Below are 25,735 nucleotides of genomic sequence, written 5' to 3'. Positions count from 1 at the left end.
CAGCCTTCCATGTCTAGAATAGTTTTTTTTTTGTTGTTTTTTTTAGGGGGAGATTATTATTTTCCTTGGGAGGGGGGGGTGGCACCCGGAGCTTACCACACCGGGTGAAACCGACCCTAGTGACGCCACTGCTTGTGGCAACGGCCGCACTCCGGAAAGCAGTCTTGACTGGTGGGCTAAACCAGGCGAGGGTTAGCCATAGGTAAATCTAGTATCTCTGGTGAAACTATGGTCTCTGTTCACCACTCAGCATGTGAAATCCAGTCCAAGAGGTCTACCAGAGCCATCAGGCGTCGCGTCCAGGGGTGGAACTGGATAGGCAAAGAACGTGTAGCGAACCAGGCCTTCTAGCAGGTCTCCCTGGGTGAGCTTTTGTTTTTTTTTAAATCTCACTCGGGGTGGGGATGGAACAAGTAACCTGCAGTCCAAAAAGTCCGCCACGCCGTTCCACATGGGGGCCGTCATCAGTGTCCCGTTAGCTGGAGTGGCGGTCCCTGCACGGAATAGTGGCGGTTACAGTATAGGAATAGGAGACAAGCTCCCCGCAGTCAGCACTGTTCTCGGCCACGTATAGCGAGTGGAACCAGGACCGGGGACGGTGCGCTGTGTACACGGCACGGCCCGGTTTTGCCCAGTCAACCGATATGGCCGCCTACCGTTGGGTGCCCTCAGACAGGACAGGGGTGAAGAGCTCCATGTCCAGGCCTGGTGGTTGGATAAAAGCCTTTCTAACCATCAACGGGATAATGGCACCTACGGCGCCGACGCCCTACTGGACTTCATCGAAGGCGTCACCTAGCAAACGCAGTGGAACGTTTGGAGCACTGTGGGGCATGTAGAGCACATACTGGCCATCCACTGCACCCAAACCAGTGAGAGATAGTGTGTCTGTGTGAAGAAAACTAAATCAATCTCCACCAGCCCCCTATCCCAGAAAGCCAGAAAAAAAATCCTAGTTACACCATTGGGTGGGGTACTTGTGAAAATAAACACTATATAGTATATATATACCTTAGGAACAAATCAACAGGCGTAGCCGGTATATAATGTTAGTAGTAGATTTATAGATATATCATCAGATCTCAATCTTTATTTATACAAGTTGAAATATATTTCTGTTACCTGATGCACATACCTTACCGTGGTGTGATAGCTTGAGTGCCTCAATGACCCTCAGTGCTACACCGGCGGGAGTTCATCACTCCTGGCAGGTACTACCAAGCCCGTGTGGAAACGACCATTAGAGGAAGTGGTTAGGCTAAATGAGTAGCAAAACAAAACTCCCGTAGGGATGCCCACGGGTAGACGAGAGTCCACCTCTTGCACGGGCGGAGTTGCAAAAGAGTCCCCACAAACCTGTCACCAATCCATGCGCTGTTCCTCAAGGGACCATTACATTAAATGGCGAGTCCCCAATGGTTAGATTGGTACAACGAAGGAAAATGGCGGAGGCTCCCGGTGTCCTCGGCCCTCGGCCGTGTCTAGCCCATGCGTTGGGGGCCAAATGCATCGGAAACAGCAATGCTTTACATAGGCATTGACTTGGGTCTCTTCCAAACAGAACTGTGTTGTCACACAGGTTTTTTTTTTTTTTTTTTTTACTGTTTGACGCTCAAACAGGTTTTTTTTTTTTTTTTTTTTTTACTGTTTGACGCTCAAACAGGTTTTTTTTTTTACTGTTTGTCGCTCAAACAGGTTTTTTTTTTTTACTGTTTGACGCTCAAACAGGTTTTTTTTTTTACTGTTTGACGCTCAAACAGGTTTTTTTTTTTACTGTTTGACGCTCAAACAGGTTTTTTTTTTCAAACTAAGAGCTCGAAGAGCCTTCGGCTCAGCTCTTAAGACGATCAAACGGTACTACCAAGCCGGACAGGTCTGTTAGGAAAGAGGCCAGACAAAAGGTGCATCCCCCTCCCCGGGACACAGGAGTTGTCCGATAGGCTAACAACCTGTCCATGGAAAAAAGAAGTGTTATAGAAACCACAAACACTAAACATAGTCAGAGGCGAGAGTAGAGCTTCACAAAGGAGACTTATGAAGCTGTGCAGGGAAAGACGAACGAATCCTGTGAGGCCGACCACTCTACTTAAATCAATGAAAAAGAAACACTTCCTACAGCTAGGGCCGGCCCTATGCGAAACGGATTGCGCGGGCCTAATTTGGGTTGTGATAAGGATAATAAGTGAAAAGTAAGATTTTGTATTAACAAATAAAGTCGTCTTTGCATTGTATTTATACTTTACTAAGTACAAAATCATTGTCAAACTAACTCAACATTTACTTTACAGTAGATTGTAGTTTTCCAACAAAAAACCGATAAACATTCAGATCTGCCTTTTAGATTTACCATCGACTAGCAAAATATCGCTTTTTTTTCTCAGAAGTCGAGATAAATTTTGATCCATATCTGTATGCCAGTGACTAAAAAAGTAAATTAAGTATTTGAACTTCTTGTTTTGGTTAAAATTCGGTTTATTATTATATTTTTATGAAATGAAAGCTATAGATAACAATGCCCTTTTATTTTATCGCGAGTAGGATTGGCGTTGTCTATATTGAATGACACCCCGAAATGATAATTTTGTCATTTTTAAGGAGATTCGCATCAGTTTTAAAAAGATTTAAATAATTTCAGGAGATTTTCATGACTTTTTCTTATACGTATATTTTATAATTTCAGGAGAATTCCAGGAACGTTTTAGTAATAAGTTAAAATGGTTTAATTTAATAATTTACACCTAGAATTCGCATCGCGCGGGGCCTATGAAAGAGCGGGGCCCACTGCGACCGCATAGGTTGCAGTGGCCAAAGACCGGCCCTGTGGGAAACCATAAAAAAAAACTAGCAAGAGACCGCGGAGAGTGGCGTGTTTTTGTCGAGGCCCTATGTTCCATGAGAAACCCAAAGGAATACTAATAATGATGATGAAATATAGTTCGTCCATCGTGTTTCGATGATGGCCACTTTTGTTACACAGGGGGTTGAAGGACTTTGCACTGGGGTTTTGTGTTTCCTCATGTGGATAAATTGAAATAGTGGTTGAATAAAACATTTAAATCTAATTGGCGAAAAGTTAATATAACGTCTATTTTTATTAGATCTATGGCCGGCCTAGCAACCTGGTACTAGATCTAGATCTAGATTTTAGATCTAGACTTTAGACTTAGACGCTTGATCTAATTTACGGGTATATATTAGAAATGCCTCGATCTAATCCTGTTGATCCATATCTAGATCCACGCAAAGATCTTGATATAGAACTAGAGGAAGTATCGAAAGATCAAGGTAGATTAGTCACTTTATTTAGAATTTAGTGTCTGAAATTAGTGAAATACTTCAAATAGTGACAGTGTGACACTGACAGTAATGACAGTGCAGAGTGCTGAAAAGACTGATTATAAATTTAAAATTATCGATTATGATTCATTATAATTGCATTGAATCAATTATAATTATAATGAATCATAATCGATAATTTTATATTTATAATCAGTCTTTTCAGCACTCTGCACTGACAGTGCCACTGTCATTACTGTCATTACTCAGAATTACTGTTAGTGTCACACTGTCACTGTCACTATTTGAAGTATTTCACTAATTTGGTATTAGTTTACGTGACTAGACACGCTAAATCAGGTTTCTCTTATATTTTAAGAATATGCAGAAAAAAAATGCAGATTACAAATATGTAATTTGATTTCCTCTGTCTGAGATAAATAGTTTTTAAAATATATATATACTAATATAGATCTATTTTAAAGTTTTCTTTCTTAAATTACCATATATTGTCATTGGAAATACGCCATTTTAGTTTTAAGGCTTAATACTAGACTATCTCCCTTGAATTACTTGTCAACTTTTTTCTGTTGCTGTTTTGTCTTTCTTTCTAGCAGCTATTATATATAGATCTAATATTAAAATTCATTTAAAATGATAGCATAAGAACAAAAAACTCTCTTTAAAAAAGTTATTGAAAAAATGAAGAAACAACTTCATCAATTTATTATTAACATTTTTTTAGACCTTCATTTCAGTAAATACACTTAAAAATTTATAAGTTGACAGCATAAAAACAAAAATCACTTTAAAAAAAAGTTATTGAAAGTTTAATATAGATAAGGGAGATAAATATGCTTAAAAACAACATGGTGGTCAGTAAAGGTATCTGGGCATCTAAACTATTACCGTTTACGAGTTGTATAGATCTACTCACTCAGAGTTACTGCTCATTCCGGTTGGTGAAAGGGAGCTCTTGTTCGCTTTTGCTGGCCTCGGCCTGTCCTTATTTTTAGGGTTCCAAGTGCAATGCACAGCTCTACACAACAATTTCAAATGGTGATCGTGACATAGTCAAGGAATTAACATCTTAACATGTTGCATAACCCACTCAAAGGTCAAGACAAACAAAGTGAAAAATGTGCCAGCCATTGCAGCACTGTGTGTAAAGCACATTGTTAATGTAAAGTTTCATTTCTATTTATATTAACACGCCTAGCTTGTCTTTGTAATAAAAGATATGTTTGGTGCATATTCATACAGGCCCTACTTTTAAGTACATTATTATGTTTTAAATGTTAATACATTCTATAACAAACATTAATGGAACAACAATTTGAATTTATACATATTCTTGTAGTTACAAGGTTTACTTTTTACTATCCGGCCAACTATCCTGCAGTGACATTCAGCTGGAGCTGGATATGGCAGAATAGTGAAAAATGGCAGAATATTTGGCCGAAGCCACTATCCTGTGCCACCTAACATGTATAAATCGCTTTAAATCTAACAAATTTCTTTAAAATTTCAAGGTATGTGTATATAAATGAGAAAAAAAATTCTCAACTCATTGGCCACATCATGAAAATTCAAGGTCGACAGTTATATTGGTTTAAACATGTTTCATAATCGTAAAATTAAATACACATATTTTATGAATGAAAGTTTCGAATGATGTCAAAAGAAAAAACTTGACACTACTTATGTCACTGGCTTACAACATTTCACTTGCCTTGTACAATGACATTTAGAACTAACAGAACATGTAAGCAATTTTTCAGATTTTCCAAAATGAGTTATAATGGTAAATATAATTTGTCCAAAGCATCCGAAGTCTAGATCTAGAGAAATTAAAAAAAAACTGAAGCAATTTTTTTTAAATGTTAATATTTCAGAAAATATTGTGAATTCATATACAAAAGTATGTATCAAATTGAACAGTTTCAAAAGAGGACTTTGAATTTATAAAAGGCAAAGCAAAATGAAATAAAAATTTTAAAATATTATGAGTTAATTAGGAAAAACTTCATTTTCTTTTTAATAGAGAGTCTATATAAAGAAGATTGCTCTCTGTTGTTAACTATTCAACACAATCATCTTTTAAATTGATCTATCTAGTTCTAGAACTATAGTATTGATCACAAAAAGAAGACTTAAGATTTATATCTATTTAAGTATATTTCTTTAAAAGAATACTTTAGATCATGATTTACAGATTTTAGCTACTTGTGTCTCAACATCAACTGTGCCAAAAGAACAAACTAAGCAGTAGTGGAAACCAACAGTTGGCTTGAAGTTTTGTGTCAAAACATTATCTTAACAGTGTTTTTAATGTGTTTTTTAATAAAAACTGGCTGGTTAGAATTTTCTGTAATAATTCTAATATGAATTATCAAATTTATATATAGTTTTTTTTCCCTAACATTATCCTGAAAGGGTATAGATTAAGTCATTCTTTCTAAATCAGCTTACTCGAAGACAATAGTTTATAACATATAGGTTATTTAAAAAGAAAGAGTTCAGAAGCCATCAAATAATAAGCATGATAAAGTTGATGCTGAAATCAAATATCTTTAAATGGACAGACGTAAAGCCCAAGATGCTAATAAAGCAGTTAGTGTTACAGAAGTTTTAATTCTAAAAATAAGAATGCATGATTGAATATTTCAATAACATTTCTTCTCAGGGTGTTGGACATAGCTGCAGAGATGTCTGAAAGTTTTCTGTTTTTAAATTCAGTATCATGCACTTCCTTATATACCATTTTCAATTTTTATATTTTTCTCATTTGTTGCTATTTTTCATGAGTGCCTTTTGTTCTTTATATTTTCTATTCTCTTTAGCTAACAAACTGAGTGAATATCATGCACAATATCAAACAAATTTCACAGATGACAAAGTTAATGTGTTTCTACATACAAGCCAATTAAGGGTAGGTAATTTAAATATATATTTTTAAAATGTATTACTCAAACTTTGTACTGGTTGCCATCTAGTTGTTAACCATTTCAGTTACCAATTAGTCAACCAGTAACCATTACTTAACCAAACTCAACTAAAATTTTGATCATTTGATTTAATAATAATAATAATAATAATCTTTATTGTCCGTAAGGAAATTTGCCTTACAATTTGTGTATTACACCAAACAAAACATTGTAACTATAAAAAACCAAAATGTACATTCACACCCGATTCGCTCATAATTAACATATGAAAAGTTTATATCAGATTGTATCTATTTAATGATTTGATTGCCAGGGGAGCAAAAGAGTGTTTGTGTCTGTTTGTCTTTGCTATCGGTGTCTTGTATCTCTTTTGTGATGGTAAAATCACAAAATTCTGACCCAAGAGTGATTTTTTATTTCTAGAATATTTAAGCTTTTTTCTGGATGTTTGTCTCAAACAGCTGTTCAAATGGGGTTTGTTTTTTGCCAATGACTTTACCAGCACCATTTGGGATTCTATGGAGTTTATTTTAATTTTTAATGTTCAGATTGTTTAAATGTAAACAATTTAAATCATCATCATCATCATCATCAAACTCCATTAGAGTGAGGGCTTGAGAGGTTCAAATCCTCTCTTGCAAAAGCCCTGGACAGAAACCCTGCTGTCTTGCGTAGTGCATATATGTCGCCATACAGGTCGAGAATTTTGGGTTTCCCAGACTGTGACAAGTCAAAAACTCGCTGTCAGAGTCACTCAAATTTATCACAGCATTAATTATTATTTTTCATTATTTATTTATTTTATTTTAATTATTTCCCCATCCAACCCCTAAATCATTCACCCGCCACACCTTTTCCTCTCTACCAGGCTAGACTTAGTCCACCACCTTGGAGAAAATTAGGCCAGTCCTTTCATTTATCTTCCCTTGACCGGGGCAAAGATACGCTCAGACCTTGATCTTATCGACAGGATGTCTGACAGCCGCGGTTGACACCACCTTGGTTTGAATGCAAGCTAATCCTCCCCCCCCCCTTTTCTCACGTCTCTCTTTGATCTAAGAGATTACCCTGGTCAACACACCGCGTGATACTCCAAGGTGCGGCTCTTGTCGGATTTCACCCACGTGTAAGATAATTCTTAGCCTAGGACATTTCCGGTGTCCGCCCACACTTTTCAGGCATATATATATATAGTAAACCAACTCAAATCACCCTCTCTTTCTCATTCGAGCTGAGCTATCGAGTCTGGACTATATCACTCATTCTTTCTCCTAGAGGAATACCTGGTGGTAAGCCGAACTTAATCACAAGTTCCATCTCAATTACTTTTGTGTATATTTCCATTGGATTTTATCATGTGTATTTTGCTTAGTTCATTTATATTTAATTAGTGCATTGTGTATTTCTCACTGGCGTAAGTAGAAAACATAAACATGTTCTATGTATTTATTTGTATACTGCATTACCCTGTTAATGCTACGTTGCTCAATTGATAGTTGATGCAACCATGTATATATTTGTACATCTTATTTTATTTCCTTTATCTCGGTTGGCCGCCTTGATAATCTTACTAGCGCACTGATACTGCGTCTAGAAGAGAGATACGAGTTATCTCCCATGTAACGAATTATCTCCCCTTTACTCATTTTACTCTAATGAGAGTGCGACGCTTGAAGGGACATTCAAGCACGCTCCATTGTTCTCGACCCACGGTCATATGTAAACAAACCATCTGGATCGCTGACCACCGCCCAACTCACCCCCCCCCCCTTTTTCTTTCTCTATCCACCTGTGTTGTTTATTTGAGATTATTATTTCCCCTTCTATGTACATTTTTATATTATTACGTTCCCTTTCATGTACATTTTTATATTGCTACTACCTGCCATCTATTTTCCAAATCCCATTTGTCATCATCTCCCCTTTATGCTCTAAAGCAATTTTACCAATCTGACGAATGCACCTCAGACGAGGGCATCGATAAGATGTATGAGAGACAGTCCTAACTTGTCTTTATTTATCCGCAGCCTCCCTCAGGTGTCTGCCTATTTATTGGCTATTTGCTGTTCAGTGTCTATTCGACGCCACTCAACTATTGCCTATTCATGTGCTGAGTGCTATCCAGCACTGCACTGTCCTGCTGAGACCTGCCTATTTATCGGATTACTTACCTGCCTATTTGCCTATCACCTATTGCCTAGTTATTGGATCAACGATCTATTTACCGGCAGTTGTGCTTAGTGCTAATCAGCGCTGCACTTGCCTAGTTGCTATCAAGAATCACCTATTGCCTAGTTATTGGATCAACGATCTATTTACCGGCAGTTGCGCTTAGTGCTATTCAGCGCTGCATTTGCCTACTGAGATCTACTCAACTCTACTACTTGGCGCTATCGGCATTGCCCGCCTATTCGACAGCCCACCTGTCAAGCTATTAGGTGCGACGTCCCTATAGACCAGATCTGTGTGAGACGTCATAGCTACGCCAACCCTCTGCAACTCACTGGACATATCCTGTCAACTACGCTGCCCACGGCAGATCAGCTCTGCCCGCAGTAACCTTGTGCCCACGGTATCCGGCCACCCGCCTTACTGTGCCCACTACAGATACTAGAACTTGGGACTGAGACTCCACAAGAACTATATCGCCGGCGTCCCTCTATCCGCTAGAGCGCCACCTCCAGCTGCAGAACCTCAAGTCAGGACACAGCCAGCTGCGACATCAACAGGACAACCAGCTAAGTCAGAGGACAAAGTGACATACTCTCTTATTATGTGCAAGAGTGATGATTAAACATAGAATATCCTAGAGATAGATGCAAACCCTCCCCCTTTTTATTATTATATGTATATTTATGTAAATAAATATCCTTTATTTTAACTTTTGTATCTATCTTTCATTGCTTTGTCTCGTTGCGTGTCTGCTCCCGATTCATATGCTGATAAGTGGGGGTGTGATAGCATTAAAAATAATCATCCCCTAGACATAAAACGTGCCAAACACACGTCACATTTCCCCACCTGTCACATTTTGGCGAGCCCGTCCGTGGATTTAACCCATAGTACAGCAGGCACGAACAGGCAGCAATAACTAAATTCCTATCAATAATTTTTCTAAGAATATTTATAAGTATCATCACTTCGCATTTTCAAGAGTGTCACTTCTGTCATATTTTATATTTTATATTTATTGCATTTTATTTGTAATATTTCATTGCAGGAATTTGTGATTAACATAGGCAGACACCACATTCCTTTCGCACTCTTTCCTATAACCGGCGACTCACTTTCGCTAACCCACTTTCTTTAAGTCTAGCTCAATCCCATTATCCATTCTATCTGCCCTTCCACCATCCCAGCACCCCTCATCGCCCACCCCTCATCATTATGGCCAGCGGCACACGCTCCAAAGCGGACTCTGACATGAAGCAGAGAATGGCTGAATGGAAAGATGCCGCAGCCTCCATATTTGATGATGAGGCAGAACGGAAAGAATTTGTGAGAGCACGATTTGAGGCGTTTGAAAGAGAGGAACGGGAAAAACTGGCAAGGGAGCATGAAATAGCTATGGAAAGGGAGAGAAGGGAAACAGAAACAGCTAAAGAAAGAGAAAGAAAGGAAGCTGAAATAGCTAAAGAAAGAGAAAGAAAGGAAGCCGAAATAGCTAAAGAAAGAGAAAGAAAGGAAGCTGAAATAGCTATTGCTAAGGAAGTCACAGAGCGAGAAAAGGAAATAACTCTGAGGGAGAAGGAGAAAGAAATAACGGCGAGAGAAAAGATAGCCGCGGACAAAGAGAACGAGGCCGCCCGCCAGGCTTCTTCTGAGTCTCGCCCAGCTAGCCCAGCATCCTTTCAAAGTTCCTTGAACGGTCTACCCCACATGCCAATGGAGCACTTCGACGACAAGACAGAGAACATCGAAGTTTATCTTGTCCGTTTTGAGGAAGTAGCGCGCTTCTACGGTCTGCCAGAGGAGAAATGGTGCTTCCGGCTATCCCAATGCCTCCGAGGCAAAGCCTACGAAGTTTACTCCAAACTTCCCTCCGGCCAGCGAGAAGATTACGCAGCCCTCAAGCAGGCGCTGCTGATCCAGTTCGAGCTGACTGCCGAGGCCTACCACAAAAAGTTCAGAGGGTCACGCCTCGAACGCAGAGAGACCTACGGTAACCTCTGCGAAAGGCTGGACAAGTACCTTATCAGGTGGCACGCTCTCAGCCAATTGCCAGAGACTTTTGATGGCCTAGCATGCCTCGTACTCTCTGAGCAGCTGTTAGAATGCATGTCCCCAGAGGTCAGAGTTTATGTCAAGGAGCAACAAGCAACAGCACCCGCTGACATAGCTTCCGCCGCTGACCGGTACTTGAACGCCCGAAAGGACTTAAAAGGTAAAGCAACCGCGACAGACCAGCAAACAGACCAACCAACTTCTCCTGCTCAATCCAACCTCGCTCCTAAAACTCCCCAGCACAACCAGGCACCAGGCCGGCAATCAGCCCCTCATAACTACAATAACCGCCCCAACCACCAGTCTCGCTATAACCAGTCCAACTACTCTCAGCGTGACTTACGTCATAGCGCGCGTGACAGTAGACCCACCCCACAACGGCAGCAGCAGGCCCCACGGACCCTATCTACGGTGACGCCAGTCTCTCAACCCTCCGCGATCGATCCTTCTGACCAACCGGAGGAGGACTCATACTTCGTCTCCACGATGGCCGTGGCTCCTCAACCTACTGCCTTTGATCTCGGCCAACCAGAACTCCCACCAGTGCTACCTCACCCCATCTCCTCTCCTCCGGGAGTAGAGAACATTCTGGCCAACGGTGTTGAAGTCTTGGGCCTATACGACTCAGGTTGTTCGTTTGGCGCGGTAATCAATAGGGCGCTGATTGACCCATCGGATCTCACCGGTGGAACAGTGACAATCCAGTCTATTGACCGTGGCACTCCCCCGCAGGTTCTACCTGTCGCGAGGGTGCACGTGGAGTGCAGATACGTACATGGCACCATCGACGCCGCCGTCATGGACACGCCAGTATATGACTTCATTCTAGGCTCCAAATATGTCCCTCTTGGAGTAGTCAACAAACCGTATTTCTCTCTGCCCGTCGGTAGATCGACGAAGCAGAAACGTGGCAGCAACCAGCTGGTTGGAAGCCCTGGTCGCCACACTCACCCGCCCGGTCCTGACTCATCAGCGAAGCTCAAACCACTTTGCCCTGGCATTGACACTGCTAGAAAGTCACGAGTTAAAGTGTGCCCGCGCACTCGTGAGGGTCTACTTGACCCAGGATACTCAGCCAAAATTAAGCAACATTCCTCTGACATTGACAGTGTCAGAATGCCCCGAGGTAAGATTAACCCTTGCTCTCATGGACTCACTCCTCTCCATGGCTCATCAGCCACTACTCCGAATCAACCTCTCCCTGGCATTGATAGTGTCAGGAAGTCACGAGGTAAGCCGAACCCTCGCGCCCGTGAAAACACTTCTCCCTATGGCTCCTCAGCCACCATTCCAAATCAACCTCCCCCTGGCATTGATAGTGTCAGGAAGTCACGAGATAAGCCGAACCCTCGCGCTCGTGAAAACACTTCTCACCATGGCTCCTCAGCCACCATTCAATATCGACTTTCCCCTGGCATTGACCATGTCAGGAAGCCACGATGTAAGCCACATTATTGCACTCGTGGGGACGTTCTCCGGCAGAACTCCACATTCTTTATCAGGCCACTCTTCCCTGACATTGATCGTGTCAGACGATACCGAGGTAAGCTGACTACTTACTCTCGTAAAGAAGCGCCTCACAGCGGCTTCGGAGGCAAGCCCCAACGAGCACACGTGCCTTGGGCACCCCGCCTAAGCCCCAATCACCCTCCCCAATCCGCCCCAGGAAGGAATTATTACTCACCCAATCGCCCAATCTACTCTCCCGAACAACCCCAAATGTTTCACCCAGGTGACTACGTTATCAGGGACGGAAAGTAGACCACGGACTGACTTGGACAGACTCTCCTCCTGGCATGGCTATCCCTTTATTTTCCCAGATTTTTTTTCTAATGCTGTGATAACAACTGATCTTAAAGTTAGAGTGACATCAGTCTGCTCGCACTTTATGGATCTTTCTGCGATAGATCCATCTTGGCGGCGGCGTATGTGACAAGTCAAAAACTCGCTGTCAGAGTCACTCAAATTTATCACAGCATTAATTATTATTTTTCATTATTTATTTATTTTATTTTAATTATTTCCCCATCCAACCCCTAAATCATTCACCCGCCACACCTTTTCCTCTCTACCAGGCTAGACTTAGTCCACCACCTTGGAGAAAATTAGGCCAGTCCTTTCATTTATCTTCCCTTGACCGGGGCAAAGATACGCTCAGACCTTGATCTTATCGACAGGATGTCTGACAGCCGCGGTTGACACCACCTTGGTTTGAATGCAAGCTAATCCTCCCCCCCCCTTTTCTCACGTCTCTCTTTGATCTAAGAGATTACCCTGGTCAACACACCGCGTGATACTCCAAGGTGCGGCTCTTGTCGGATTTCACCCACGTGTAAGATAATTCTTAGCCTAGGACATTTCCGGTGTCCGCCCACACTTTTCAGGCATATATATATATAGTAAACCAACTCAAATCACCCTCTCTTTCTCATTCGAGCTGAGCTATCGAGTCTGGACTATATCACTCATTCTTTCTCCTAGAGGAATACCTGGTGGTAAGCCGAACTTAATCACAAGTTCCATCTCAATTACTTTTGTGTATATTTCCATTGGATTTTATCATGTGTATTTTGCTTAGTTCATTTATATTTAATTAGTGCATTGTGTATTTCTCACTGGCGTAAGTAGAAAACATAAACATGTTCTATGTATTTATTTGTATACTGCATTACCCTGTTAATGCTACGTTGCTCAATTGATAGTTGATGCAACCATGTATATATTTGTACATCTTATTTTATTTCCTTTATCTCGGTTGGCCGCCTTGATAATCTTACTAGCGCACTGATACTGCGTCTAGAAGAGAGATACGAGTTATCTCCCATGTAACGAATTATCTCCCCTTTACTCATTTTACTCTAATGAGAGTGCGACGCTTGAAGGGACATTCAAGCACGCTCCATTGTTCTCGACCCACGGTCATATGTAAACAAACCATCTGGATCGCTGACCACCGCCCAACTCACCCCCCCCCTTTTTCTTTCTCTATCCACCTGTGTTGTTTATTTGAGATTATTATTTCCCCTTCTATGTACATTTTTATATTATTACGTTCCCTTTCATGTACATTTTTATATTGCTACTACCTGCCATCTATTTTCCAAATCCCATTTGTCATCATCTCCCCTTTATGCTCTAAAGCAATTTTACCAATCTGACGAATGCACCTCAGACGAGGGCATCGATAAGATGTATGAGAGACAGTCCTAACTTGTCTTTATTTATCCGCAGCCTCCCTCAGGTGTCTGCCTATTTATTGGCTATTTGCTGTTCAGTGTCTATTCGACGCCACTCAACTATTGCCTATTCATGTGCTGAGTGCTATCCAGCACTGCACTGTCCTGCTGAGACCTGCCTATTTATCGGATTACTTACCTGCCTATTTGCCTATCACCTATTGCCTAGTTATTGGATCAACGATCTATTTACCGGCAGTTGTGCTTAGTGCTAATCAGCGCTGCACTTGCCTAGTTGCTATCAAGAATCACCTATTGCCTAGTTATTGGATCAACGATCTATTTACCGGCAGTTGCGCTTAGTGCTATTCAGCGCTGCATTTGCCTACTGAGATCTACTCAACTCTACTACTTGGCGCTATCGGCATTGCCCGCCTATTCGACAGCCCACCTGTCAAGCTATTAGGTGCGACGTCCCTATAGACCAGATCTGTGTGAGACGTCATAGCTACGCCAACCCTCTGCAACTCACTGGACATATCCTGTCAACTACGCTGCCCACGGCAGATCAGCTCTGCCCGCAGTAACCTTGTGCCCACGGTATCCGGCCACCCGCCTTACTGTGCCCACTACAGATACTAGAACTTGGGACTGAGACTCCACAAGAACTATATCGCCGGCGTCCCTCTATCCGCTAGAGCGCCACCTCCAGCTGCAGAACCTCAAGTCAGGACACAGCCAGCTGCGACATCAACAGGACAACCAGCTAAGTCAGAGGACAAAGTGACATACTCTCTTATTATGTGCAAGAGTGATGATTAAACATAGAATATCCTAGAGATAGATGCAAACCCTCCCCCTTTTTATTATTATATGTATATTTATGTAAATAAATATCCTTTATTTTAACTTTTGTATCTATCTTTCATTGCTTTGTCTCGTTGCGTGTCTGCTCCCGATTCATATGCTGATAAGTGGGGGTGTGATAGCATTAAAAATAATCATCCCCTAGACATAAAACGTGCCAAACACACGTCACATTTCCCCACCTGTCACATTTTGGCGAGCCCGTCCGTGGATTTAACCCATAGTACAGCAGGCACGAACAGGCAGCAATAACTAAATTCCTATCAATAATTTTTCTAAGAATATTTATAAGTATCATCACTTCGCATTTTCAAGAGTGTCACTTCTGTCATATTTTATATTTTATATTTATTGCATTTTATTTGTAATATTTCATTGCAGGAATTTGTGATTAACATAGGCAGACACCACATTCCTTTCGCACTCTTTCCTATAACCGGCGACTCACTTTCGCTAACCCACTTTCTTTAAGTCTAGCTCAATCCCATTATCCATTCTATCTGCCCTTCCACCATCCCAGCACCCCTCATCGCCCACCCCTCATCATTATGGCCAGCGGCACACGCTCCAAAGCGGACTCTGACATGAAGCAGAGAATGGCTGAATGGAAAGATGCCGCAGCCTCCATATTTGATGATGAGGCAGAACGGAAAGAATTTGTGAGAGCACGATTTGAGGCGTTTGAAAGAGAGGAACGGGAAAAACTGGCAAGGGAGCATGAAATAGCTATGGAAAGGGAGAGAAGGGAAACAGAAACAGCTAAAGAAAGAGAAAGAAAGGAAGCTGAAATAGCTAAAGAAAGAGAAAGAAAGGAAGCCGAAATAGCTAAAGAAAGAGAAAGAAAGGAAGCTGAAATAGCTATTGCTAAGGAAGTCACAGAGCGAGAAAAGGAAATAACTCTGAGGGAGAAGGAGAAAGAAATAACGGCGAGAGAAAAGATAGCCGCGGACAAAGAGAACGAGGCCGCCCGCCAGGCTTCTTCTGAGTCTCGCCCAGCTAGCCCAGCATCCTTTCAAAGTTCCTTGAACGGTCTACCCCACATGCCAATGGAGCACTTCGACGACAAGACAGAGAACATCGAAGTTTATCTTGTCCGTTTTGAGGAAGTAGCGCGCTTCTACGGTCTGCCAGAGGAGAAATGGTGCTTCCGGCTATCCCAATGCCTCCGAGGCAAAGCCTACGAAGTTTACTCCAAACTTCCCTCCGGCCAGCGAGAAGATTACGCAGCCCTCAAGCAGGCGCTGCTGATCCAGTTCGAGCTGACTGCCGAGGCCTACCACAAAAAGTTCAGAGGGTCACGCCTCGAACGCAGAGAGACCTACGGTAACCTCTGCGAAAGGCTGGACAAGTACCTTATCAGGTGGCACGCTCTCAGCCAATTGCCAGAGACTTTTGATGGCCTAGCATGCCTCGTACTCTCTGAGCAGCTGTTAGAATGCATGTCCCCAGAGGTCAGAGTTTATGTCAAGGAGCAACAAGCAACAGCACCCGCTGACATAGCTTCCGCCGCTGACCGGTACTTGAACGCCCGAAAGGACTTAAAAGGTAAAGCAACCGCGACAGACCAGCAAACAGACCAACCAACTTCTCCTGCTCAATCCAACCTCGCTCCTAAAACTCCCCAGCACAACCAGGCACCAGGCCGGCAATCAGCCCCTCATAACTACAATAACCGCCCCAACCACCAGTCTCGCTATAACCAGTCCAACTACTCTCAGCGTGACTTACGTCATAGCGCGCGTGACAGTAGACCCACCCCACAACGGCAGCAGCAGGCCCCACGGACCCTATCTACGGTGACGCCAGTCTCTCAACCCTCCGCGATCGATCCTTCTGACCAACCGGAGGAGGACTCATACTTCGTCTCCACGATGGCCGTGGCTCCTCAACCTACTGCCTTTGATCTCGGCCAACCAGAACTCCCACCAGTGCTACCTCACCCCATCTCCTCTCCTCCGGGAGTAGAGAACATTCTGGCCAACGGTGTTGAAGTCTTGGGCCTATACGACTCAGGTTGTTCGTTTGGCGCGGTAATCAATAGGGCGCTGATTGACCCATCGGATCTCACCGGTGGAACAGTGACAATCCAGTCTATTGACCGTGGCACTCCCCCGCAGGTTCTACCTGTCGCGAGGGTGCACGTGGAGTGCAGATACGTACATGGCACCATCGACGCCGCCGTCATGGACACGCCAGTATATGACTTCATTCTAGGCTCCAAATATGTCCCTCTTGGAGTAGTCAACAAACCGTATTTCTCTCTGCCCGTCGGTAGATCGACGAAGCAGAAACGTGGCAGCAACCAGCTGGTTGGAAGCCCTGGTCGCCACACTCACCCGCCCGGTCCTGACTCATCAGCGAAGCTCAAACCACTTTGCCCTGGCATTGACACTGCTAGAAAGTCACGAGTTAAAGTGTGCCCGCGCACTCGTGAGGGTCTACTTGACCCAGGATACTCAGCCAAAATTAAGCAACATTCCTCTGACATTGACAGTGTCAGAATGCCCCGAGGTAAGATTAACCCTTGCTCTCATGGACTCACTCCTCTCCATGGCTCATCAGCCACTACTCCGAATCAACCTCTCCCTGGCATTGATAGTGTCAGGAAGTCACGAGGTAAGCCGAACCCTCGCGCCCGTGAAAACACTTCTCCCTATGGCTCCTCAGCCACCATTCCAAATCAACCTCCCCCTGGCATTGATAGTGTCAGGAAGTCACGAGATAAGCCGAACCCTCGCGCTCGTGAAAACACTTCTCACCATGGCTCCTCAGCCACCATTCAATATCGACTTTCCCCTGGCATTGACCATGTCAGGAAGCCACGATGTAAGCCACATTATTGCACTCGTGGGGACGTTCTCCGGCAGAACTCCACATTCTTTATCAGGCCACTCTTCCCTGACATTGATCGTGTCAGACGATACCGAGGTAAGCTGACTACTTACTCTCGTAAAGAAGCGCCTCACAGCGGCTTCGGAGGCAAGCCCCAACGAGCACACGTGCCTTGGGCACCCCGCCTAAGCCCCAATCACCCTCCCCAATCCGCCCCAGGAAGGAATTATTACTCACCCAATCGCCCAATCTACTCTCCCGAACAACCCCAAATGTTTCACCCAGGTGACTACGTTATCAGGGACGGAAAGTAGACCACGGACTGACTTGGACAGACTCTCCTCCTGGCATGGCTATCCCTTTATTTTCCCAGATTTTTTTTCTAATGCTGTGATAACAACTGATCTTAAAGTTAGAGTGACATCAGTCTGCTCGCACTTTATGGATCTTTCTGCGATAGATCCATCTTGGCGGCGGCGTATGTGACAAGTCAAAAACTCGCTGTCAGAGTCACTCAAATTTATCACAGCATTAATTATTATTTTTCATTATTTATTTATTTTATTTTAATTATTTCCCCATCCAACCCCTAAATCATTCACCCGCCACACCTTTTCCTCTCTACCAGGCTAGACTTAGTCCACCACCTTGGAGAAAATTAGGCCAGTCCTTTCATTTATCTTCCCTTGACCGGGGCAAAGATACGCTCAGACCTTGATCTTATCGACAGGATGTCTGACAGCCGCGGTTGACACCACCTTGGTTTGAATGCAAGCTAATCCTCCCCCCCCCTTTTCTCACGTCTCTCTTTGATCTAAGAGATTACCCTGGTCAACACACCGCGTGATACTCCAAGGTGCGGCTCTTGTCGGATTTCACCCACGTGTAAGATAATTCTTAGCCTAGGACATTTCCGGTGTCCGCCCACACTTTTCAGGCATATATATATATAGTAAACCAACTCAAATCACCCTCTCTTTCTCATTCGAGCTGAGCTATCGAGTCTGGACTATATCACTCATTCTTTCTCCTAGAGGAATACCTGGTGGTAAGCCGAACTTAATCACAAGTTCCATCTCAATTACTTTTGTGTATATTTCCATTGGATTTTATCATGTGTATTTTGCTTAGTTCATTTATATTTAATTAGTGCATTGTGTATTTCTCACTGGCGTAAGTAGAAAACATAAACATGTTCTATGTATTTATTTGTATACTGCATTACCCTGTTAATGCTACGTTGCTCAATTGATAGTTGATGCAACCATGTATATATTTGTACATCTTATTTTATTTCCTTTATCTCGGTTGGCCGCCTTGATAATCTTACTAGCGCACTGATACTGCGTCTAGAAGAGAGATACGAGTTATCTCCCATGTAACGAATTATCTCCCCTTTACTCATTTTACTCTAATGAGAGTGCGACGCTTGAAGGGACATTCAAGCACGCTCCATTGTTCTCGACCCACGGTCATATGTAAACAAACCATCTGGATCGCTGACCACCGCCCAACTCACCCCCCCCCTTTTTCTTTCTCTATCCACCTGTGTTGTTTATTTGAGATTATTATTTCCCCTTCTATGTACATTTTTATATTATTACGTTCCCTTTCATGTACATTTTTATATTGCTACTACCTGCCATCTATTTTCCAAATCCCATTTGTCATCATCTCCCCTTTATGCTCTAAAGCAATTTTACCAATCTGACGAATGCACCTCAGACGAGGGCATCGATAAGATGTATGAGAGACAGTCCTAACTTGTCTTTATTTATCCGCAGCCTCCCTCAGGTGTCTGCCTATTTATTGGCTATTTGCTGTTCAGTGTCTATTCGACGCCACTCAACTATTGCCTATTCATGTGCTGAGTGCTATCCAGCACTGCACTGTCCTGCTGAGACCTGCCTATTTATCGGATTACTTACCTGCCTATTTGCCTATCACCTATTGCCTAGTTATTGGATCAACGATCTATTTACCGGCAGTTGTGCTTAGTGCTAATCAGCGCTGCACTTGCCTAGTTGCTATCAAGAATCACCTATTGCCTAGTTATTGGATCAACGATCTATTTACCGGCAGTTGCGCTTAGTGCTATTCAGCGCTGCATTTGCCTACTGAGATCTACTCAACTCTACTACTTGGCGCTATCGGCATTGCCCGCCTATTCGACAGCCCACCTGTCAAGCTATTAGGTGCGACGTCCCTATAGACCAGATCTGTGTGAGACGTCATAGCTACGCCAACCCTCTGCAACTCACTGGACATATCCTGTCAACTACGCTGCCCACGGCAGATCAGCTCTGCCCGCAGTAACCTTGTGCCCACGGTATCCGGCCACCCGCCTTACTGTGCCCACTACAGATACTAGAACTTGGGACTGAGACTCCACAAGAACTATATCGCCGGCGTCCCTCTATCCGCTAGAGCGCCACCTCCAGCTGCAGAACCTCAAGTCAGGACACAGCCAGCTGCGACATCAACAGGACAACCAGCTAAGTCAGAGGACAAAGTGACATACTCTCTTATTATGTGCAAGAGTGATGATTAAACATAGAATATACTAGAGATAGATGCAAACCCTCCCCCTTTTTATTATTATATGTATATTTATGTAAATAAATATCCTTTATTTTAACTTTTGTATCTATCTTTCATTGCTTTGTCTCGTTGCGTGTCTGCTCCCGATTCATATGCTGATAAGTGGGGGTGTGATAGCATTAAAAATAATCATCCCCTAGACATAAAACGTGCCAAACACACGTCACATTTCCCCACCTGTCACACAGACCTGTCGAGACGGAGATCAGCAAGTCTGGGGCAGTCAAACAGAATATGAGGCACGGTTTCCTCTTCTTCCCCGCAGCGGGGGCACCGTGAATCAAAATTTGGCCATAGCCGCGAGAAATATGAGCCAACAGGACAGTGGCCTGTCCTGCACTGTGCTATAATAGCTTGCTCAGGCCTGGACAGCCTCCACCACGGGGAAGTGCGGTCAGGGCGCCTCATGCACTCCCAGACTCCATGGGCTTTTTGGGACTTGTCCCAGCACTCAAACCACTTTTCCATTTCTGTTTTTTAACAATTTAAATGGTAATTTTAATTACTAATAATTATTACTAACACAATCTTTTTTTTTTTTTTTTTTAAAGTAAAATGGCAAACATTACAATTTTACTATCTGATGCACTGATGCTTGTATGGTGAAGAAGTTAATATTAATAAAGCCATTGTTTTTTGGGAAAATTTTGTAAAACTTTTAAAGTTATTTTGTTGTTTATTTTTATCAGAACTCTTTTAATTTTTGCACCATCTGACTGTGACGACACGTCTTAGGTCACTCAAGGTATCTCTCAGGTCCAAGCATTTAATTATTTTATTTAATCTATTTATCATTAATTTTTCCTAACTTAGCGAGCGATAAAAATATTGCGCACCACCCTTTCCAATCCAACACCCACACCCCCTATAACTGATATCACATTTTACCTTACTTTTGACTTGCCAAACTAGGCTCCGACAGGTGTAACCTCCCCCTGACCAAGCTGGTTGAATGTATAACCAAAACACGCCCCTCCTCCCATTCACTGGACCAACATGGACGGGACTTACAGGTGACACTTCCCCTTCTGACCCCCCTTCTCGGGAGTGGCTGGTCAGTTTAAAAGGCTGAATCAACAACACAGCAGGCAGCATCTTCCCTGGTCGAGTCTCACACTGACCAGTGTCAAGATGTAATCTTCTTTACTCTCTTTCACTTTCTCTGACCACCTGTGCAAGAAGATCAAGGGATGCCAGCGGACAAGTCTCTGAGTTCCCTGGTCTTCCAATTCATACCCCTATGCAATGTCTCTCCACGAAAAACTTTCGTCTCGATCAAACTGGGACTTTTCTTCTAGGTGGCGTCACCCCATCTCCACCATTTTATTTCCTCAGCGTAGTCCATCTGAGACCATTCCTTCTCAAAACCTGGCTGAGAGAGGATCATTCTCCTGAGCTCTACACAATGATTCCATTCTCTTTTCCTTTGGATTGGTGGCTTATATCTATAGGTATTCTGCCCTCATCAGCTTTTCAGCTTGTACTCACATCAGCTCATACTTTGGCTCAGAAGCTCATTTTTTACTGCAGACCTACCCTTATCCAGCAGTCTAATCAACACCACTTGCCACGACCTGTCACTGGCTTTGCTGACAGTAGCCACAGCTGCTCCCTGCCTTTGCACACAGCTGGACTGCCTATGGCCTGGACCCTTTCTGTCAGCCCACCGGCAGACATCTTCAGCACCAAGCCACACCAGTCTCCTTACGGCAGCAGCTGACTTGGATGAGGCTAAGCAAATAGGCCTAATGACACTCTGACCATTAAGTCCATAACATCTAATGATGATTAATGTACATATTAGATCACATCCCAGCCCTATGTAAAGTACTACTGTATCATTAATCTAGTATAATAAATCTGTACATAACTCTAGGTGCCTGCATTTTAGCTCTGTCCCTGTCAGTATTACATTTATGCAAGTGTGGGTAAAAAACAAAACCCCTAGACACCCTAAAACGGCCATAAAATAACCCACACTGACACAACAACTAACAATTGAAGAGCCACACACTTATCCCAGTAGTCCGTAAAGATGAAATAATTTTGCTTTTGCTCCTCCTATCAAACAGTCCCACAGAATTTTTCCTGAATTTATCCCTTCCTTCAAGTATACTTATTTGACCAATCAGTTGTAGGCCTTGATTATAAAAAATCTAAGGGACAGCTTCTGTGCAATCCATTTCCACATTTCCTTTGAGGTTTTGAATAAACTTAATAATAAAATAAGGAAAACAAACTAGTTTATCAAACTGGTTTTGCCCAATAAGAAACATTTTTTTTTAAGTGTCTATAGTACTATTTTTAAAAAAATCTACAGACCTAATTACAAGAGCATATCAAATGCTAACAAAAATGATAAAGAATTGAAAATTAACTTCTTGAGCTATTTATTTGTGACAGTGCAAATAAGTCTGATGGCAGAAAATAGAAAAACTGAAATGAGACATGACCATTATTGTTAGGAAGCTATTGTACTATATGTTAAGGTAAATTATCAAGGACTGCACCCCAAGCCTATCATTTCTTTTTGTCAGATTGATAGAAACTTAATAATTAAACATATAATGATCACATCTACCATGTCACAATCATGAATTGGAATTCTGTGGTAAACCATGAGAATATTTGAACTGAATTTCCAAGCTAGTAATTAAAATACATTTTTTGTCATGTTTTAACATGTGTAACTGCAAATGTAACATGTAAATGACAATATATAAGGACTCCTCCTCTTTACACATGTATATGGTTCCAACCACACCCTTTTTTTTACTTACTGAGTCATTCCAGTTCCATATTGATTTTTAAATGACATAATCTCAAATAATTGTCACAACCTACCCTTTAACCTACTATAGCAACATTATTCTCTCACTTTCAAATATCTATACTAGATGTCTCTGTAAATAAATAAACATAATGTGTAATCTATAATAATGGCACTAGTGGTTATTGAGAGAATGAAGGTGAAGAAATTTTGATAAAATATCAAAGGCTCTAAAGAGGGCTTGAATCACAGACCTCTGATTTGGCAACACTTATTATTGACAATAAATATTTTTTTCATTTACCTCACTACACAGTTCTATTTCATCACTCTGTTATTTAAAATGTTTATGTTACTTTTCAGAATGACATTGACGGACTAAAAAATTATACACAAGAATTAGTGCAAGAAAATGAAAGGTAGGTATAATTTTTAAAAATCTTACTTTTTGAATTTATCACTTAAAATCTTTCCTGAAAATGTTGTTCAAGAGATGGTAGCTGAGGGATCTAAGATGCTTTTTTCTCGAGTCTTTGAGTTGATGTCTTTGTGCCATTGAAGTATTATCATACCAACGGGTAATGGCAAAGTTAATTAGACTACTGATGGTAGCTGTAGAAAAAAAGTGTAATTATTTTTTTTTCAATTTGAAATTTTCCTAGCTATCTGAGATAGAAAAGTCTTTGATGTATCTTGTAATATATTTTGGCATTTTTCATTCCATGTTAGCTTGTTGTTTATGGTTGGGCCTAGGTATTTATATTCTTGCTCTATGGTTCAACTATTGATCTAAATCTTTTCAAAATTATACAATGTCAACAGTTTTCTAGCAATATTTATGTATCTTAAAAAAAATTATTGAGACTTTTTGCTATTCTCATTTCTATTAGGCATATATTTGATGAAATAAATCATTGTCACCATTTATATCTTCACTATATAACCAACTGGTAATAAATATTAAATTTTAATGACTATTTTGTAGACTTCACCAAGATTTGAGTGATTTAGTTCAGAAAAATTTATTATCTGGTCACGGTGCTGGAGATGGTGATAGAGATGAAGTAAAAATAATTCAAAATCTACATCAACAAATTAATTTGGCATTACAGGTAAATTAATTAATTAATTTTGGTTGAATCTTAGATTGGTCAAATTTTCATCTCTACATCAGAGGATTATGAAGCTATGTTTTGCCTTTACTTAAGAAACATAATTTGGTTTGAATTCAGTGACTCAAGTCATATGTTTACTTTTTCTGTTTTTTTTTGTTTTAAGGAAAAAGAAGCAGCTCAGGATAAATGGAGAGAAGCATTAGAAGAAGTTGACCGGCTTGAAGCTACATTAGAGGTAACTGTAGCAGTAGTTCTCAAATTGTAAGGGGTGGGAGGGCTTGAAGCTGCATTAGAGGTAACTGTAGCAGTAGTTCTCAAATTGTAAGGGGTGGGAGGGCTTGAAGCTGAATTAAAGGTAACTGTAGCAGTAGTTCTCACATTGTAAGGGGTGGGAGGGCTTGAAGCTGAATTAAAGGTAACTGTAGCAGTAGTTCTCAAATTGTAAGGGGTGGGAGGGCTTGAAGCTGAATTAGAGGTAACTGTAGCAGTAGTTCTCACATTGTAAGGGGTGGGAGGGCTTGAAGCTGCATTAGAGGTAACTGTAGCAGTAGTTCTCACATTGTAAGGGGTGGGAGGGCTTGAAGCTGCATTAGAGGTAACTGTAGCAGTAGTTCTCACATTGTAAGGGGTGGGAGGGCTTGAAGCTGAATTAAAGGTAACTGTAGCAGTAGTTCTCACATTGTAAGGGGTGGGAGGGCTTGAAGCTACATTAGAGGTAACTGTAGCAGTAGTTCTCACATTGTAAGGGGTGGGAGGGCTTGAAGCTACATTAGAGGTAACTGTAGCAGTAGTTCTCAAATTGTAAGGGGTGGGAGGGCTTGAAGCTGAATTAAAGGTAACTGTAGCAGTAGTTCTCACATTGTAAGGGGTGGGAGGGCTTGAAGCTGCATTAGAGGTAACTGTAGCAGTAGTTCTCACATTGTAAGGGGTGGGAGGGCTTGAAGCTAAATTAAAGGTAACTGTAGCAGTAGTTCTCACATTGTAAGGGGTGGGAGGGCTTGAAGCTACATTAGAGGTAACTGTAGCAGTAGTTCTCACATTGTAAGGGGTGGGAGGGCTTGAAGCTGAATTAAAGGTAACTGTAGCAGTAGTTCTCACATTGTAAGGGGTGGGAGGGCTTGAAGCTACATTAGAGGTAACTGTAGCAGTAGTTCTCACATTGTAAGGGGTGGGAGGGCTTGAAGCTACATTAGAGGTAACTGTAGCAGTAGTTCTCACATTGTAAGGTGTGGGAGGGCTTGAAGCTGCATTAGAGGTAACTGTAGCAGTAGTTCTCAAATTGTAATGGGTGGGAGGGCTTGAAGCTGCATTAGAGGTAGCTGTAGCAGTAGTTCTCACATTGTAAGGGGTGGGAGGGCTTGAAGCTGCATTAGAGGTAGCTGTAGCAGTAGTTCTCACATTGTAAGGGGTGGGAGGGCTTGAAGCTACATTAGAGGTAACTGTAGCAGTAGTTCTCAAATTGTAAGGTGTGTGAGGGCTTGAAGCTGCATTAGAGGTAACTGTAGCAGTAGTTCTCACATTGTAAGGGGTGGGAGGGCTTGAAGCTGAATTAAAGGTAACTGTAGCAGTAGTTCTCACATTGTATGGGGTGGGAGGGCTTGAAGCTACATTAGAGGTAACTGTAGCAGTAGTTCTCAAATTGTAAGGGGTGGGAGGGCTTGAAGCTGAATTAAAGGTAACTGTAGCAGTAGTTCTCACATTGTAAGGGGTGGGAGGGCTTGAAGCTACATTAGAGGTAACTGTAGCAGTAGTTCTCACATTGTAAGGGGTGGGAGGGCTTGAAGCTGAATTAAAGGTAACTGTAGCAGTAGTTCTCACATTGTAAGGGGTGGGAGGGCTTGAAGCTACATTAGAGGTAACTGTAGCAGTAGTTCTCACATTGTAAGGTGTGGGAGGGCTTGAAGCTGAATTAGAGGTAACTGTAGC

At 42.2% G+C, this 25,735-nt stretch overlaps 1 protein-coding gene across 1 annotated transcript in view; it reads left to right on the top strand.

Annotated features, from left to right (window-relative positions):
• The first annotated feature begins 2,962 nt into the window (after positions 1-2,962).
• The window catches only part of LOC106065137 (sodium channel and clathrin linker 1-like), a 46,286-nt gene continuing 23,513 nt past the window's right edge, over positions 2,963-25,735 (top strand). Inside the window, exons 1-5 of the mRNA XM_056039009.1 lie at positions 2,963-3,285; positions 6,120-6,208; positions 23,058-23,113; positions 23,680-23,806; positions 23,973-24,044. Coding sequence (XP_055894984.1) covers positions 3,201-3,285; positions 6,120-6,208; positions 23,058-23,113; positions 23,680-23,806; positions 23,973-24,044 — 429 coding nt within the window. The 5' untranslated portion in view covers positions 2,963-3,200. The remainder of the gene's footprint in view (positions 3,286-6,119; positions 6,209-23,057; positions 23,114-23,679; positions 23,807-23,972; positions 24,045-25,735) is intronic.

Source organism: Biomphalaria glabrata, chromosome 8 (assembly GCF_947242115.1).
Source record: "Biomphalaria glabrata chromosome 8, xgBioGlab47.1, whole genome shotgun sequence".
In the NCBI taxonomy this organism is placed as follows: Eukaryota; Metazoa; Mollusca; class Gastropoda; family Planorbidae; genus Biomphalaria; species Biomphalaria glabrata.
The sequence above is the reverse complement of the archived record's forward strand: the minus strand, read 5'-3'. Positions and strand labels throughout refer to the sequence as shown.